Source organism: Neophocaena asiaeorientalis, unplaced genomic scaffold (genome assembly GCF_003031525.2).
Source record: "Neophocaena asiaeorientalis asiaeorientalis breed wild unplaced genomic scaffold, Neophocaena_asiaeorientalis_V1.1 scaffold76, whole genome shotgun sequence".
Lineage (NCBI taxonomy): Eukaryota > Metazoa > Chordata > Mammalia > Artiodactyla > Phocoenidae > Neophocaena > Neophocaena asiaeorientalis.
In genome coordinates this window covers 2,382,076-2,399,303 of record NW_020173668.1, presented here as the reverse complement: position 1 = coordinate 2,399,303, position 17,228 = coordinate 2,382,076, and the positions used below count along the sequence as shown (strand labels likewise).

The 17,228-nt window shown below is 48.0% G+C and overlaps 1 protein-coding gene across 3 annotated transcripts in view; it reads left to right on the top strand.

Moving 5' to 3' along the window:
• The first annotated feature begins 11,365 nt into the window (after positions 1 to 11,365).
• Positions 11,366 to 17,228, top strand: part of IL6R (interleukin 6 receptor) — a 50,679-nt gene continuing 44,816 nt past the window's right edge. For 2 of the 3 annotated variants that reach the window (XR_003003622.1, XR_003003623.1), the window contains exon 1: positions 11,366 to 11,668. Coding sequence is in view for 1 of the 3 variants with exons in the window: in XM_024748133.1 (XP_024603901.1) it covers positions 11,584 to 11,668 (85 nt within the window). In the remaining 2 variants the exon portion in view is untranslated. The remainder of the gene's footprint in view (positions 11,669 to 17,228) is intronic. The other variant, XM_024748133.1, reaches the window with a different exon arrangement.

Sequence of the window (17,228 nt, the reverse complement as noted above, 5' to 3'; positions counted from 1 at the left end):
TTGTAGGAGTTTCTTTACATATTCTGAATATTAATCCCTTATCAAATACATGATTTGCAAATATTTTCTCCCATTCTGTGGGTCATCTATTCACTCTTTTTTTTTTTTTGTGGTACACGGGCCTCTCACTTTTGTGGCCTCTCCCATTGCGGAGCACAGGCTCTGGACGCGCAAGCTTAGCGGCCATGGCTCACGGACCCAGCCGCTCCGTGGCATGTGGGATCTTCCCGGACCGGGGCACGAACCCGTGTCCCCTACATTGGTAGGCGGATTCTTAACCACTGCACCACCAGGGAAGTCCCTTGTTGGCTTATTTTTTAAATGTCACATCCAAATACAATATCCTGAAGATTTTTCTATATATTTTTTGTTTGTTTTTTGGCTGTGCTGTGAAGAATGTGGGATCTTAGTTCCCCAACCAGGGATCAAACCCGTGCCTCCTGCATTGGGAGCGTGGAGTCTTGAACACTGGACTGCCAGAAAGTCCTTTCTGTATGTTTTCTTCATTTTGAGTTAATTTTTGTATATGGTGTTAGGTAAGAACCCGACTTCCTTTTTTTTTGGCCGCACCCGGAGGCTTGTGGGATCTTAGTTTCCCAACCAGGGATTGAACCTGGGCTAAGGCAGTGAAAGTGCTGAGTCCTAACCACTTGACTGCCAGGGAATTCCCCCTACTTCTTTCTTTTGCAGGTGGATATCCAGTATTCCCAGCACCGTTTTTTGAAAAGACTGTCCTTTCCCTGTTGAATGGTCTTGGCACCCTTGTCAGAAAATCAGTTGGCCATATCAATTACAGATTCCTCAATAGCACTGAAAAAAAAATCAATTAACCATATGTATAAAGACTTATTTGGGAGCTCTCTAGTCTAGCTCATTGATCTCTATGTTTGTCCTTATGCCAGTACCATACTGTTTTGTTTTTTTAAAAATAAATTTATTTATTTATTTTTGGCCGCGCGAGTTCCTCACTGTTATGCGAGGTCGCGGCGAGCGGGGGCTAGTCTTCGTTGAGGTGCGCAGGCTTCTCTTGTTGTGGAGCACGGGCTCTAGGCACACTGGTTTCAGTAGTTGTGGCACACGGGCTCAGTAGTTGTGGCACTAGGGCTTAGTTGCTCTTGGTATGTGGGATCTTCCTGGAGCAGGGCTTGAACCCATGTCCCCTGCATTGGCAGGTGGATTCTTAACCACTGTGCCACCAGGGAAGTCCCACCACACTGTTGTAATTACTGTAGCTTTGTAGTAAGTTTTGAAATAAAAAAGTGTAAGTCTTCCAATATTATTCTATTTTTTTGGTCTTCATTCCCTCTTCCACTTTGATTAAAACAAAGACTCCTTGAATAAGGTTGTGAACATTCTTTGGTTATTCATGCAATAAATATTTATTAAGTGTCTACTCTGTGCCAGGAACTTGTTTTATGCACTGAGGATAGAGTGATGACCAGACAGACACAGTGCCTACGAGAAGGCAATAAGGGTTCTAAGTGGGACTTCCCTGGTGGCGCAGTGGTTAAAAATCCGCCTGCCAGTGCAGGAGACACGGGTGCGAGCCCTGGTCCGGGAAGATCCCACATGCCGCGGAGGAACTAAGCCCGTGCGCCACAACTACTGAGCCTGTATGCCACAACTACTGAAGCATGCGTGCCTAGAGCCTGTGCTCCGCAACAAGAGAAGCCACTGCAATGAGAAGCCCACGCACCGCAACGAAGAGTAGCCCCCGCTCGCCGCAACTTGAGAAAAGCCCGCGCTCAGTAACGAAGACCCAATGCAGCCAAAAATAAATATAAAATAATAAATAAATTAAAAAAAAAATAAGAGTTCTAGGCAAAAAAAGAGAGATATGATAGGTGTGGACTAGTGCGGTGAATATAGAGAGATGCAGATGGACTTGAGATCTGTTCTGGATCACAGTGCTGTAACGAACTGGATGACAGAGAAAAGGAGAAGGAGGAGTTAAGGATGACTCCTAGGTTTCCGACATGGGCAGAGGGTTGGGCAAGTCCCCGAGGTAGAGAGCACAGGAGGGACATCAAGTCGTGTGAGGAAGAGGATGGCTCATTTTTGGACACATTGAGTTTGAGCAGCACATGAGACCTCAAAGTGGAGATGTCAGGTATGCAGTTGTATGTGCTGATCACAAGTGCAAACGAAATATTTGGGCTGAAGATAAACATTTGCGAGTCAGTGCAAGTGGATGAAATAGACTAGAGAGAGAATGTTTGGGAGGAGAAGGTGGCCTAGAGAGTAATTTCAACATCAGATTGAAGAGGAAGTGTTTATAAAAGAGACTGAGAGGAGTGGCCAGGGAGGTGGGAGGAAAGTGTGATAGTAAGGAAGCCAAATGAGTGAATCAAGAAGGAAGGAATGGTAAACCTGTCCAAGTCTGCTCAAAGGTCACATATAGTAACCCTAGAGTATGTTTCTGTATTTCTTAATCTGGGTGGCAGTACATGGATGTCTATTGTATGATTCTTTTTACCTTTATATATAATTAATATAGTATTATATATAAGAGTAATCAATTATAGGTATAATTACATGAACAATTATTAATATATTAGGTATTAGCTTAAGATAAGAAGGGCATAATCTGTCCTTCTTATCTTTGAATTTGTTGTAGTGCCAAGCTCCAAGTTTGACACATGGCTGACATCCAATAAATATTTGTTAGAAACATAATGCTATTTCCTAGCAACATGCTGAGTTAATACTATGTGCCTGGCACTGTGCTAAGTGATTCATGTGTAATATCTCATGTAATCCTCATGTCCACCCTATGATTTTGGTCCTACTCTTGGTCCTATTTTACTGGTAAGGAAATCAAGGCTGGGAAAGATTAAATAACTAATACAAAGATGTCAAACTGAGTCTGTCTGACTCAAAAGCTTCAAAAATTTATTTCATTTCATTTATTTATTCTTTTAAACAGCCTTATTGAAATATAATTTACATGACATATAATTCTCCTACTTAAAGTGTACAATTCGGAACTTCCCTGGTGGTCCAGTGGTTACGACTCCAAGCTCCCAATGTAGGGGGCCCGGGTTTGATCCCTGGTCTGGGAACTAGATCCCACATGCATTCCGCAACTAAGAATCCGCACGCCACAACTAAAAAGACCCCACATCCCGCAGCGAAGATCCCACACACGGCAACTAAGATCCCGTGTGCCTCAACTAAGACCCGGCGCAGCCAAATAAAATAAATCAGTAAATAAATATTTTAAAAAATGAAGTGTACAATTCAATGTTTTTTTTAGTATATTCATAGATATGTGCAGCCATCACCACAGTCTATTTTAGAACATATTTATCACCTCAAAAAGAAACACAATAACCTTTAGCTATCACCCCTCTGTTTCTTCATCCATCCCCTACGCTCCCAGCCCTAAGCAACCACTAATCTACTTTCTGTTTCTATAGATTTCCCTATTCTGGACTTTCACATAAGTGAAATCTTATAATATGTGGATTTTTGTGACTGCCTTCTTTCATTAGCATTGTTTTCAAGGTTCATTCATGCTGTAGTATGTATCACTACTTTATTCCTTTTTATAGCTGAATTATATTCCATTGTACGGAGATACTGAATTTTGTTTACCCATTCATCCACTGATAGACATTTGGGTTCTTTCTGCTTTTTAGCTATTATAAATGATGCCTCTTTAATATTTGTGTACAAGCATTTGTGTGGACAAATATTTTTATTTCTCTTGGGTATATACTCGGGAGTGGAATTGCTGGGTCTTATGGTAACTCTATGTTTAATTGTTTGAGGAACTTCCAGAATGTTTTCCAAAGTGACTGTATCATTTTACATTCCCACCAGAAGTAGATGAGGGACTTTCCTGGCAATCCAGTGGTTAAGACTCTGTGCTTCCACTGCAGGGGGCACGGTTTCGATCCCTGGTCTGGGGAACTAAGATCCCACATGTCGTGTGGCCAAAAAAACCCCCCAAAACCAAAAATCAAACAATGCTGTTCTTCAATTAAAATTGAATCTTAAAAAAAAAAGTGTATGAGGTTCTGATTTGCTCACATCCTTGTCAACACTTGTTATTATCTGACTTTTAACTTCTAGCTGACCGAAAAGCTTTTAATCTCTATGCTATATTGCTTGAAATTTAAGAAAATTATGTTCAGCATGATCCAGAAAAGTGTATAATATATTTAGCAAAGAGACTCATGAAAATGGTTGGTATAAATAAGGTTTTTTCCTTGGAGGAAAATTTCAGTTAGCAGAAAAAAAAAAAAAGATATAAGTAACACCTTCCTTCTCCCATAAGTAACACCCATCTCCACGGGGTGGGCGAGGTTACCACACATGTAGATTATTATCATTATCAGGCTAACAGTTCCTGAGCACTTCCTGGGTGCCGGGACTGGGGACTGAGCTAAGTACATCAGATAGTTTTCTCAGTTAATCCTCACAGTAGCCCTGTGCAGTAGAAACTCTTACTATTCCCATTTTACAGATAAGGAAAAATGAGGTTGGAGAAATGGGGTTTAGAAATTATCCAAGATCCTCAGCTGGTCAATGGCAGAGCTGGATTTGAATTCGGGCAATTTGGCTCAGAAATCTGCTTACACATGTATGTCTGCACGTATGTATACAGCTACACATCCAGGAATGATTGCTAAAGAGCCAGCTAATGGACACAAATGGAGTAAGCGATCAGCGATGGGAAGGGTAATTATTACTCAACCCTTATTCTGTGAAAATCCAGAGTGTAATGCAGCTTCTGCTGGGAAGTGAAAGAACAAACAGCTCACATGTACTTGTGAAATCCAAGTTTAGACTATCTTCCAGGAAAGGTAAAATGACAGACAGAGGTAGAAACTGCAGAGGCCCAGCCCTGAGAAAGAATACTGTTGACGGGCAGAAGCAAACTGGTCTGGAGTGTTAAGTCTGCTGGTAAATTGTTCTCTATTCTAGAACACTGTTTAACCCATGAAGCTAGAAGGGGTCTAAGAGAGTGTCTAATAACCAAATTCTATTGCAACCTGTTCACTTTATGGGTGATATAATGAGCTATAATTAAAAAACATATTCAGATGGACTCTTCTGTCTTGAAAAAAATGTGCTCTGGGAAAATTTACTTTTACATTTTTGAAACAAACACTCATATAGGACATACCACGTGTGGGGCATTGTTATAAACATTTTACATATGTAATTAAGTTAATTCTCATAAAAATCCTATGAGACTACTTTTATTTCCCCTATTTTACAGATAGAGACATTGAAACGTAGCGACGTTAAGTAATTTGTCTAAGGACACACAGCTAATAAGCAGCAGAGCTGGAAACTGAGCCCAGGCAATCTGGCTCCAGAGTCTGTGTACATAGAATTATATTGTATACTGCATTTTAAAAAGTCCACACTCTGAAGGAGTTTCAAGTAAATCCTTTAATAACACGGGTCATCTCCCTTCCCCACCTACTCAATAGTGCATCTATTTTATATATCTGAATTTTCAAGCCCCTAGTTTGTTTAATTTTATAATTGTGATGCTTTTTTTAAAATGTGGTAAAATGTACATGATATAAAATTTACCATTTTAACCATAATTAAGTCTGCAGTTCAGCGGCATTAAGTACATTCACATTATGTACAACCATCACCACCATCCATCACCAGAACTCTTTTCATCTTGCAGAACTGAAACTCCATCCCCATTAAACAATAATGCCCATTTCTGTCTCCCCTCAACCCCTGGCAACCACCATTCTACTTTCTGTCTCTATGAGTTTGACTGCTCTGTGTTCTTCGTATAAGTGGAATCATACAGTTTTTGTCCTTTTGTGTCTGGCTTATTTTACTTGGCATAATGTCTTCAAGGTTCATTCATGTTGCAGCGTGTGTCAGAACTGCCTCTCTTCTTAAGATTGAATAATATCTCATTGTATAGAGATACCATATTTTGTTTATCCATTCATTCAAAGATGGACACTTGGGTTGCTTCCACCTTTTGCTATTATGAATGATGCTGCTGTGAACATGGGTATACAAGTATCTGTTTGAGTCCCTGTTTTCAATTCTTTTGTATATATACCCCAAAATGGCATTGCTAGATCATATTTTAATTGTGCTGCTTTTTAGCAGTTACGTTATAACATTCTATAAACATTACAAAAGGGGAGATTTTATAAACCTTTTGGAGAATGGGGCTAAAAATCCCTTCTCAAAGATGTGAGATACACACACACACACAATGGATATAGTGGAATACTACTCAGCCATAAAAAGAATGAAATTTTGCCATTTGCAACAACATGGATGGACCTAGACGATATTATGCTTAGTGAATAAGTCAGACAAATACTGTATATTATCACTTATAGGTGGAACCTAAAAAATAAAACAAATGAATATAACAAAACAGAAAGAGACTCACAGATATAGAGGACAAACTAGTGGTTACCAGTGGGGCAGGGGAGAGGGGGTAGGGGATTAAGAGGTACAAAATACTATGTATAAAATAAATAAACTACAGGGATATATTGTACAGCACAGGGAATACAGCCAATGTTTTATAACTTTAAATGGAGTATAATATATAAAAATATTGAATCCCTATGTTGTACACCTGCAACTAATATAATATTGCAAATCAACTATACTTCAGTTAAAAAAAAAATCCCTTTTCTGAGGGCCAACTCAGCTGGTGATGTGACGAAAAAGGGAACAGAAAGTGTATTAAGCTCTGCTGTAGATGGTGAATGGAGAGAGCCTGAGTGTTTTGTGGAGCTGAGGTTCACTTCCACTGTGAAAGTGGAGAAGTCTTCCCAGGCAGGATGAGGGTGCCGGGCCCTGGCTGGGGCTTGATCTTTGGGGGTGCTGCTGGCCTAAGACACTGAGTTCTGCTGATTAGAGGGGTCCCCATGTTATACCTCAGCTGGCCGCATGCTGTCAACCTCCTCCCAGATGAGGAGAAAGGGAGGGGAAAGTTTCAGGGAATAATGAGCACCTTCCGGTAATTATCGATTAGTCAGGGCAGGAGGCCAGGGGAGGGCTCTGCAGGTCAGCCCGATCCCACTCCCCACCCCTGCTGCATTTCTTAGGATCAAGATTGCCCCTAAAAGTGAATAGAAAACAAAGGGTATTGTTTTAAACTCTCCCAGGTGAGACTAGCCCTAACACAGCAGCCCAAGCCTGGAGGGCATGGTGGCAGGGAGAGAATTAAAAAAAAAGAAGACTCCTTTGAGTCAGTATATCTGGGATCTTGACCAGCGGTCACTGCCTGTTTCATCTTTGGCAAACCAGTCTCCCTCAGGAGGTCTGAGGGCGGAGGAGCAGATGATGAATAATACGTTTTGGATTCAAAACAATTTGTGTATTTATTCTATGGGGGCCTCCAACAGACTTCTGTCTGCGGCAGACTTTAAGAGGCTTAATCTCTTCAGGTCAAAGGTGAGAGAGGACTTGCTGGTTGGGAAGGAGTCTGATAAAAGCGGTACCACAAGGACCTACTGTACAGCACAGGGAGCTATACTCAATATTTTGTAATAACCTATAAGGGGAAAGAATCTGAAAAGAAAGTAGATATTTATATGTATAACTGAATCACTTTGCTGTACACCTGAAACTAACAGAACATTTTAAATCAACTGTACTTCAATTTAAAAAAAAAAAAAAAAAGTGGCACCAGCTCAGAGCTTCTCCCTCTAGGGGAGACCAGGGTAACTGCAGGGACACACACAGTGGAAGGAGAGTGTCTGGGAGGCCCAAGAAGGGGGTGTCTCAAGTGCCAGGGACCCCCAGCCTACTCTCCCCTCTCAGCCTACCTATCCCTGAGTGCCTGCTGTGATGGGATTGGCAGATGTCCTGCAGTGTCCTTGGTCCTGTGCTCACTGCACCATCCCTCAGTGAGAGTTCTGGGTCAAGAGCCAGACTTCACTCCAGAGCTGCCAGGTACCAGCTGTGCGGTCTTGATCAAGTCATCTCACTTCTCTGACCCTCAGTGTACTCTTCTGAAAACTGGGGACACTATCTCCTAGTTCTCGGGGTTAAGAAATTCAAAGGAGATCAAGTTGTGAAAGCATTTTGTAAGCAGCACAGTTACCCAAGAGGGGTGCCCTGGTTAAAGTCCTAGCTGTCTCTTCTACTGCAGGATCACTGCAGTGAGTCTGACAGTCGAGGTCCCCAGGGTGCTTCAGCCCTGTCTGGTCTTTTTTTTCTTTTTTAAATAAGTTTATTTATTTATTTTTTTAGTATTGGCTGTGTTGAGTCCTTGTTGCTGCGCGCGGGCTTTCTCTAGTTGTGGCGAGTAGGGGCTACTCTTCATTGCGATGCGTGGGCTTCTCATTGCGGTGGCTTCTCTTGTTGCGGTGCATGGGCTCTAGGCACGCAGGCTTCAGTAGTTGTGGCTCGCGAGCTCTAGAGCAGTAGTTGTGGTGCACGGGCTTAGTTGCTTCGCAGCATGTGGGATCTTCCTGGGCCAGGGCTCGAGCCCGTGTCCTCTGCATTGGCAGGTGGATTCTTAACCACTGTGCCACCAGGGAAGTCCTTTGTCTGGTCTTTATTTCTGATTTCTGGTGACCAGATAGCCCCATCCTCACTCTGCAATTCACCCCAGAGCTCTTGCCAAGTCTATATCCCTCACAGGCCTGAGTCTTCTCCTCTTCCTGGGGGCAATAAGCCTGGCCTGAGACACTGGTGACCCCCATGGGTGCCGGCATCAAGAACCAGGCCTGGGAGAGGGCAGGTCAGGCTGAACTGAATATGTATGTTTTCTTCTCTTCCTTATCAGTGTTTTTCATAACAAAGCCTGGAATGTTGGCCCATGAATTTTGAACCTTCACTTAGTGCAGAACCCAGGTGGGGCTTGAAGGAGTTCAGAGAGTCTGCTCAGACTGTACCCCAGGGGAGGCCACATCTCCCCGACAAAGGCCCTCCACATGCCAGGCCCTGCTCAGCCGTGTGCATACAATGATGAGCTTTACGGTGTGGCAAGGAAGATGGGGTGGTGAACAAAGTCAGGAGGGGGTTTTGAGACAGCGCAGAGACAGACCACCTAATCCAACCTCGTGATTGATAGGATTCCAGGGAAGCAGTCAACCTTCCTGGAGAAGACATCGTGAGTCTTAAGGGTTAGTAGGGTGTAGGACAAAGGAGGGTGTCAACTGAAAAAAAAAAGTTGAGAGTTCTATTTAATTTGGCAGACATTCTTAGGACTTCAAAACAGCATCTCAAATAAATCTGAGAGACTGCTCCGAAGAGGCAAGAAGGAAACCAGGATATATGGGAGTTTTTGCATCAAAAGACCAGGTAGTCGGAACATCAAAAGATTACTGTTAATAAAAGAAAACCAGACATCTGAAGTTAAGGAATTTAGTGCTTTTCTACGTATGGGAAGATGCAAGAGTCTGGGCTCACTGAAATCATTCCTTTGAAATGCACTTCAGCTACCTGGGGCCAGTATCCTGTGTTTTTCTCATCCTGAGTTTCCTCAGGGGGCACCGTGGGGGTAGCAGGGTGACGGCTTGATGGCTGCAACATCCTTTGTTTACTAACATGGCAGGCAACAATTTAGTTCTCTAGGGGGATTTCTGGCAGAGGGAATAACTTGAACAAAGGTGTGGAGTTGAGAAGACATAAATAATATTGTAGAAACAGAATTATATTCAAGCTTGGAGATGCAGAAAATGAGGCTGAGAAGATAAAGATAGGCCAGATGTTTTCACATGAACCACAATGCCAGTAACTTGAGTATTGCTACTCTCGTCATACAAATCATGAAATAGAGGCTCTGAGGCGTTAAGTAGTTTGCCCTAGTCTCACAGCCAGCAAATGGCAGAGCTGAGATGGGAACTCGATCTGTCTGACTCCAGAACATAAGTTCCGGCTGGTGGTTTGGACAGGGCAGTCCACTTCAGTGCAGAAGAAGGGTGCGGTCTGAGACACCTGTTCTTGGGCTTGAACATCCCTCTTTCAGACTCTCCTCTCTGAGCAGAGGGCTTTATGCAGCCTTCTGGTTTCAGTCCCCCTTTGATTTTTTTCAGGTCTGTATCTGCAACAAATAGAGGGGAAGGGGGCAACCACAGTGGGAACCACCTTCCAGGCCGCCTGCAACCTCATTTAAAATATCAGGAGAGAGGGCCAGTGGCCCAAAGTTCTACCTTTCAACATGCCTTTTCTCCCCCCCTGTCTGTGGGTGTGGCCAGAGCAAGCCCACCGCCCATGGGTGGTTCCCACAGAGAAAGCCAGATGCACCGGGTCTGAGGGCTGCATTTCAGAAGCTCTGTTTCTTCAGACCAGGTCCCATCCACCGGGGGCTTCCGTCAGGCCACACCCATTCCTGCTGTCCCAGGAACCTGGATCCTGGTTAGGATCAGTCTGAAGCCCAAAGTGGAAAAGCACATTCTGATTAGCAGTTGCTGGGCCAGAAACTTTTTAGCTGAGACCTTATTTCAGCACTTTGTGCTCCCTCCAGACTCGGCTCTGAGGCCACCCTGTCAGCTTCAGGCTCCTTGGGGAATCTTGGTGAGCCCTTTCAAGAGCTGGTTGTGGTTGCTTCTGAAAGCCAAGCACCAGTTTCTGTCTGTCAGATCAGGAGGGCGGACATGCACGTTTTGACATCAGTTGAGCACCTGTGGTCTGGACCCTGTGTCATGTGTATAGAGCTTCACAACCACAGTATCTTCATAAACATCCCGACCACTATAGACTTTCTTATATCTGACAGATGAGGAAACTCGAGGGATTTCAACAGAAGTCACAGACACAGTAGGTGGAGGTCTGGATGGGAACCCAGGTCTTTATCTGCTTCCAAAGTCCAAACCTTCTCCCTGCCCGTGCTGCAAGGAACAGACAGGCACGGAGAGAGAAGGTACCTTTACAGTAGTGAGTCCCCTGATGCCCAAGCCTCATCCCAGATCCATTAAATCAGAATGTCTGGGGGTGGGACCCAGGCGTCGATGGTTTTCGGGGCTCCCAGGTGATTCCAAGGGTCAGAAAGGGCTGCCAAGCACCGCTTTACTGTAACGGTAAAAGGCACATCGCCTCCTCCAGGGCTCGCCAGGTGCTCCTTTCACAGAGCAATCCTGGTCACGAAACCAAAAATCAAAACCGAGCCAGTGGTGTTTGATTCCCCTGCTCTGATCAACAGAAGTCGGGAGGAGGGCCGCCGGCTGAGCTCGCCCCCGCCGGGTTCGGGGATCCTGCCCTCGCGGCTCAGGTGCGGCGCTGCGGCAGGAAGCCACTCCTCCGCTCGGCCGGTGCGCGGGGCTGTTGCGCCATCCGCTTCGGCTTTCGTAACAGCACCCTGGAACGGCCGAGAGACAACTCCAGCGCGAGTTCCTCAAATGTTTTCTTGCTTTGCCAGGACCGTCCGCTGCTCTGAGTCATGTGTAAGTGGGAAGTCGCACTGACACGGAGCGTGGCCAGAGGGAGCCGAGCCGAGAGCGGCGCGGGGATCTGGGACTCGCCGTGCGTGCAGATCGCGGGCCCCCAGGGGATGGGGGCTGCCCTCGGGGCTTAAGCCCGCCCGCCGCCCCGCCCCGCCCCGGCCGCCCGCTCCCGACCCGCGCGTCCGCCCGCCCGCCCGCCTCTCTGGGACCATGGGGCATTAGCCGAGGAGGAAGCATGCTGGCCGTCCGCTGCGCGCTGCTGACCGCCCTGCTTGCGACGCCCGGGACGGCGCTGGCCCCGGGGGGCTGCCCCGCGCTGGGTAAGGGCTTCGGGCGCATCTGGAGGGCTGGAGCAGCTGGCGGGTGAGGGAACCGCTGTGGGCGCCGCAGACGCGGGGCGGCGGAGGGAGGCCGGAGCGGTGACGGCCCCCCTTGTCCGGGGCTAGCTTGGGTTCCCGCGGCACGAGGTGAGGCACCGGGCTGACCCAGCTGTCCGGTGGCGGGCGCTTGCTCGCGCGCCCCCTGCTGCGTCCTGCGCCTTTGGCCGGGCGCGCTTTCCCCGTGACAGCCCTGCGGCCAGGTAGCTCCCTGCGGTCTGCGTACAGGACTTGGTGTGTTCTCAGAAACCTGATTCCCTTGTCTCCTTTCCCAGTGCCCCAGGAGTCCTTACACAACTGCGGCCCGGCTTACTTTAAAAGGAGATGCCCTCGCGGGGTGGAGTTCCTGCCCGGGGCGTCCTTTGTACCAGCGCCCCCTTTGCCCCTCAGCTTTGGGGAAGGCATCCCGCCTGGCTCTCCCCTCAGCCCCCCGGGTTTATGTGTGGATGACAGTGCCTTGACTATGAAGGGAGTGACATCATGGGCGCTGAGTCACGGACCCTCCCGCTGCCCGCTGCCCGCACTCCCTTAGGCAGACAACAGCTCTAGCAAGCCGTGTGCCTCAGCCCTGGGAATTTAAGCCAAGTGGGGAGGTTGGCCAGGGATTGGGACGTCTTGAGGCGGGCACGCACTGGACTCCACTTCCAGACGAGAGAAGGAGGGGTGAGGCAGAGGGCACGGGACACTTGTTGCTCCTGTGGACTGTAATGTACCTTTGGCCGCTAGTCCTTTCTCTGGGCTCTGGCGGCATGCCCAGCTGCACGTCTAGGCTCTCCTCTAGAGGAGCTGGGCAACTGCTTCTCCAGAGGTTTATTTTAGGGTCTGAGGGCTTCTTTGAGGACACAGCGGAAAACCAAGGGGGCAGCCGGCAGGCTTCTGGGAACAGATGGCTGGGGAGACGGTGGCTCTAGCTTTCACTGCGAGACCCGCACGGCGCTCCTACCCTGGGTGAACACCCTCAGCCTGACCCCTCCCTGCTGGAGAGAGCCAGGGGCTGGTGTGCCTGCAGGTCTCTTTGCCTTCTGAATGGTTGTGTTCCTCGTGCTTGGGAGAGGAAGGTAAAGGGATTCTTTTTCTCAGCACACATTTATAACCCCTGCCAGTAACAGCCATTGTTGATTGAGGCCACCTAGGCTTTACACACGTTTTCTAATTCTCCACTGGATCTAAATAATACTTTGTTCCAAAGAGGAGGCTGAGGTTCAGAGAGGTTGGGATGGGAAGTTGTCAGGCCTAGTTGGTGGAGGCCCACCCCTCCATGGCCCTGTGCTCGGGGGTGGTAGATCCTAGCCCAGCAGGCAGAGCTGGGCGTGTTTGGGGGCCAAGATGAGAGTCACCCCTGGATGGCTGAGTGCTGGGCAGAAGAGGCCAAGGGAAGGGAAAGCCTGGGTTTGCCCACTGTTTTATCAGAGGGAGGCAAGGCAGGGGTGAGGCCTGGGTCGCCCAGGAGGGCACAAGGCTTCCTTGCCTGCCTGTGTTGCTATTCACACCACACCCCAGGGCACCTGCCCCAGGGAGGTTACTGCTGTAGCTGCTGCTTTCTTTTGCTCCTAAGTGGCTGCAAGGTACTGCGAGGGCAGCCGGTTGCAGCCAGTTCTCCATTTTCCTGGTGCTCAGGTGGGACGAGCCAAGTGGTCTCAAGGCGTCGACAGGCTGTGAAAGGCAGAACTGAGAGTTTGGGGAGGAAGTGAAAGCCCTCCCAGTTCAGAAGGAAAATGCAGAGAAGTAGAAAATACCCAGCTCCCCTCCCACACCCACAGAGACTCAGCCCACAAACTTGAGAGCAAAAATAAAGACATTGTACAGGAAGCATGGAGCAAATGACTGTGAGATGCCTTGCTTTGGAGAAGTAAGGGGCCGAGAGGGGTAGCAGAGGCTGGAGTTAGTTTAGAGGGGAAATCCGCTGGCTCTCCGGGCTGTGGGCCCACTTTCCTTGGGATCAGCCGCTGCCCACACGTCCGAGAGCTGGCAGGGTCACTCAGGTGAATCGCCGTCTAGGGGCCTGGATTAGCTGGGACGTAGGTGTTGGGTGTGGAAGGCCTGGACCTCGGTGACTCAGGTTCCTTCCATGATCTGCAATGCAAGACGGTGTGCAAAACAAACACGTACACCTTTAAATCTCTCAGAGTCCTGTCTCAGCCTCTGAACTTCCCTTTACAGCAACCTCTTTCTGCCCCCAATGTCTACCTGCATTCCTAGTCTCACCCTAAACCAGTATTTCTTAAAAGGGTAGTTCTGGGTCTGTTTGAATCAGAATTGGTGTGTGTGTGTGCAGGTGTGCCACATGCACTGGGGGTGGGGGTTGGGTGCTTGACAAAAATGCTGATTCTTGGCCCCCACCCCAGATTTACTGAAGAGAAATGTCTGGAAGTGAGGCTCAGGAAATGTCCTTTTCGACAAACACCCCTTGTGATTCGCAAGTTTGAGGATGACTGGCTAAGTGGTGTGATTGAGGAACTGAAGGAGGTCCCTCCCCCACTGGGCTTCTAGTTGCCAGAAATCTCTCCCCACTTTAGCTCTGCCTCTTGTTTACTCATTGCAGCAAACATTTATTGAGTCCTGTGAAGCCCTGGGATCAGCCACCCTGAGAGTCTACCTTAAAAGGAGCTTGAAAATGGTCAAGGTTAAATCCCTAAGAGGGACTGAGAAACCCTCTGACCTGTCCCGCTGGGTACCAGCTACCCAAGGACAAGGTGTCGGAGAAGGGGGTGTGGACCAAGACCCTGAGACAGCGGCACGTGGACCCTCACTGCATATCTCATCTCTGACCCTCCGCGTCTCCCTCTGTGGACTGGGTTAACAAATCCTCCCCTTAGAGGGTGTTTGTAAGGATGACACAGAGCCACCCCAGTGCTCACTGCTGTCAATTCCCCTCCGCTTCTCCTGTCCCACCAGGCCTGCGTGCCACCGGCCCACCTGTGAGCCAGAGCGTGCCCATCACCTAATCTGGGCTTTTCCAGGTCAGTCTTAAAGGTCTAGAGCTGTTCTCTCGAATATGGTAGCCATTTACTAAGTATGGCTATTTGAATTTAAATTAATTAAAATGAAATCAAATTTAAAATGTAGTGCCTTAGTTGCGCTAGTCACACTTGGCTACCGTATTTGACAGCGCAGGTATAGAGCATTTCGCGATCATTGCAGAAAGGTCTACTGGACAGCACTGGTCTCGAGTGCTACACAGTTTCTTCCAGAGGTTTTCTGTTGCGTCTTCCTTTATCTCTCTCTGGACCTTCTCTCCACCTGAACACAGCTCATCCCGCACAGGTAATGGTTAAGGTTTTGGAGCCAGACAGATCTCTGCCTGGCCCTGCCATGGAGAAATAACGTGAGCTTGGGTGAGGGATTTTACTTCTCAGAGACTCACTGTTCTCATCTGGAAAATAGAAATAATTCATATACTACCTTGCAGAGTTGTTATGACAATGAAATGCCCTAAGTAAGGTACTACAGAGTGTACAGTGAGGTCTCTAGCACAGAGCAAATGCTTAAATGCGCGTAGCTAATAACTTACTCATTTGAAAAAAATATTTTGAGCTCCTCCGATGTTCCAAGCACTCTTCTAAGAGCTGAGGATACAGCAGTGAACCAAATAGCCAAAAATCCCTGGCTCACTGGGGCTTCGCTTTACTGGGGATGTAAATTAAATATATAGTATGATAGTGACTAGTGCTAAGGAGGAAAAATAAAGCAAGGGCGGGAGATAGGAACTGCGTACGTGTTGAGGAGGGCGGGAGGTAGGAACTGCGTACGTGTTGAGGAGGATGTAGAATTGATCTTTTCGAGGGGAGGCCAGGGAAGTTCTCACCAAGAAGATGATGCTTGCATGAAGGCCTGAAGAAATATAAAAATATTTAGGGATTCCTTATACTCCCATCTTGTGCAGGAAAATTCCTGTCTCCTCTTTAACAATCTGGTCCTACCCGAGGGCCTGTTGGGTTCTGGAGCAGAGGGCTCTGTGGGGACACACGGGTGCCCTCTGCCCCGGTGAAGCTTGGGGTTGTCTCTGGGGAGACCAGGCCTCAGCCATGGGGCCCCTTAGACTCCAGCTGGACAGGGAAATGCTAAATGTCCTGTTGCTAACTGTCATTGAGGTATCAGTCTTTGGAAGAGAATCCTTGAGGACTGGAGTGGCAAGAGGAAGATGGCAAAAAAGAGGCTTTTAACTCTTAGACTGTGTTTGGTGAAGCCCTGGGGAGTTTCTTTTGGGTCATCTGTGTGCTTTACTCTCTTATGCACTTGAGATCCAAAAAGGTCCAAAGTCTCTGGCATAGTCAGGGGCTTTTCTGGCATGGTCCTGGGTCTGGCCTGACTTATAGCTGCACCTCACTCCTACCTGCCCCCGCCAGCTCTGCCCTCTGGCTCTGCTCTTAGGAGTGTGCCCCCTGAGGCCCTGCATCCAGGTTGTCTCCCAGCACCTGTGCTCAGTTTCCCTCCACCTCCCAACTTCCTTCCCTGAAAAGCATCCTCTGGTTTTCTCTCTCTACGTGATGGTTACAACAACCGTTACCATACTGAGTGACGACCGTACACGGAACTGTGCTGGGCTCTTTGCATCTGTGACCTCATTTACTCTTCACAGCAGCCGTGTGTGAGAGGAGTCTGAGGGCAGTGCATCGATGCGGTAGACTGTAGGACACCAGGTCTTGCTGGGGGGAGATCAGGAGGTCAGTTCAGACACGTTGAAACTGAGTTTTCTATTGGACAAGGCGAGAAGATGCTGACGAGTTGGGTACGGAGTCCAGAGTTTGGGAATGAGGACTGAGTTGAGGTATGTATTTGGGAGTCGACTGATGGCAGATATTATTTCAAGCCTTGAGAGTGGCTGAGATCACCGAGGGCGAAAGTGTAGATGGAGAAGAGACGAGGCCCCGGGCTGAGCCCTGGGACACTCCAACCTTCTCAGGCTGGAAAAGGAGGAGGAGACTGAGAAGGTGAGACCAATGGAGCAGGAGGAGAACCAGGAGAGTTGTTGTCCAGAAAATCCAGTGAGGGCAGTGCGTCAAGAGGCAGAAGCAGTCAGTGGTGTCAAACGCTGCTGAGAGGCAAGAGGACAACCTAACCAGTGGACTTAGCTACACGCAGGCCGCTGGTGATCCTGACTTGATGTGAGGAGTTTCGGCGAAATGGTGAAGGCCTAAGGCTGACAGGAGTGGTTTGCAGAGAGAGCAGGAGGAGGGAAACTGGAGCCGGCTGGTAGAGGCTACTCTTCAGAGGATTTTAGCCGTAAAGGGGAGAAAAGAAATGGACTGTTCGTTGGCTGGAGAAGTGGGGTCATGAAAAGAATTTTTAAAAAAATGACTGAAAGGGCTTCCCTGGTGGCGCAGTGGTTGAGAGTCCACCTGCCGATGCGGGGGACGCGGGTTCGTGCCCCGGTGCGGGAAGATCCCACATGCCGCGGAGCGGCTGGGCCCGTGAGTCATGGCCGCTGAGCCTGCGCGTCCGGAGCCTGTGCTCTGCAACAGGAGAGGCCACAACAGTGAGAGGCCTGCGTACCGCAAAAAAA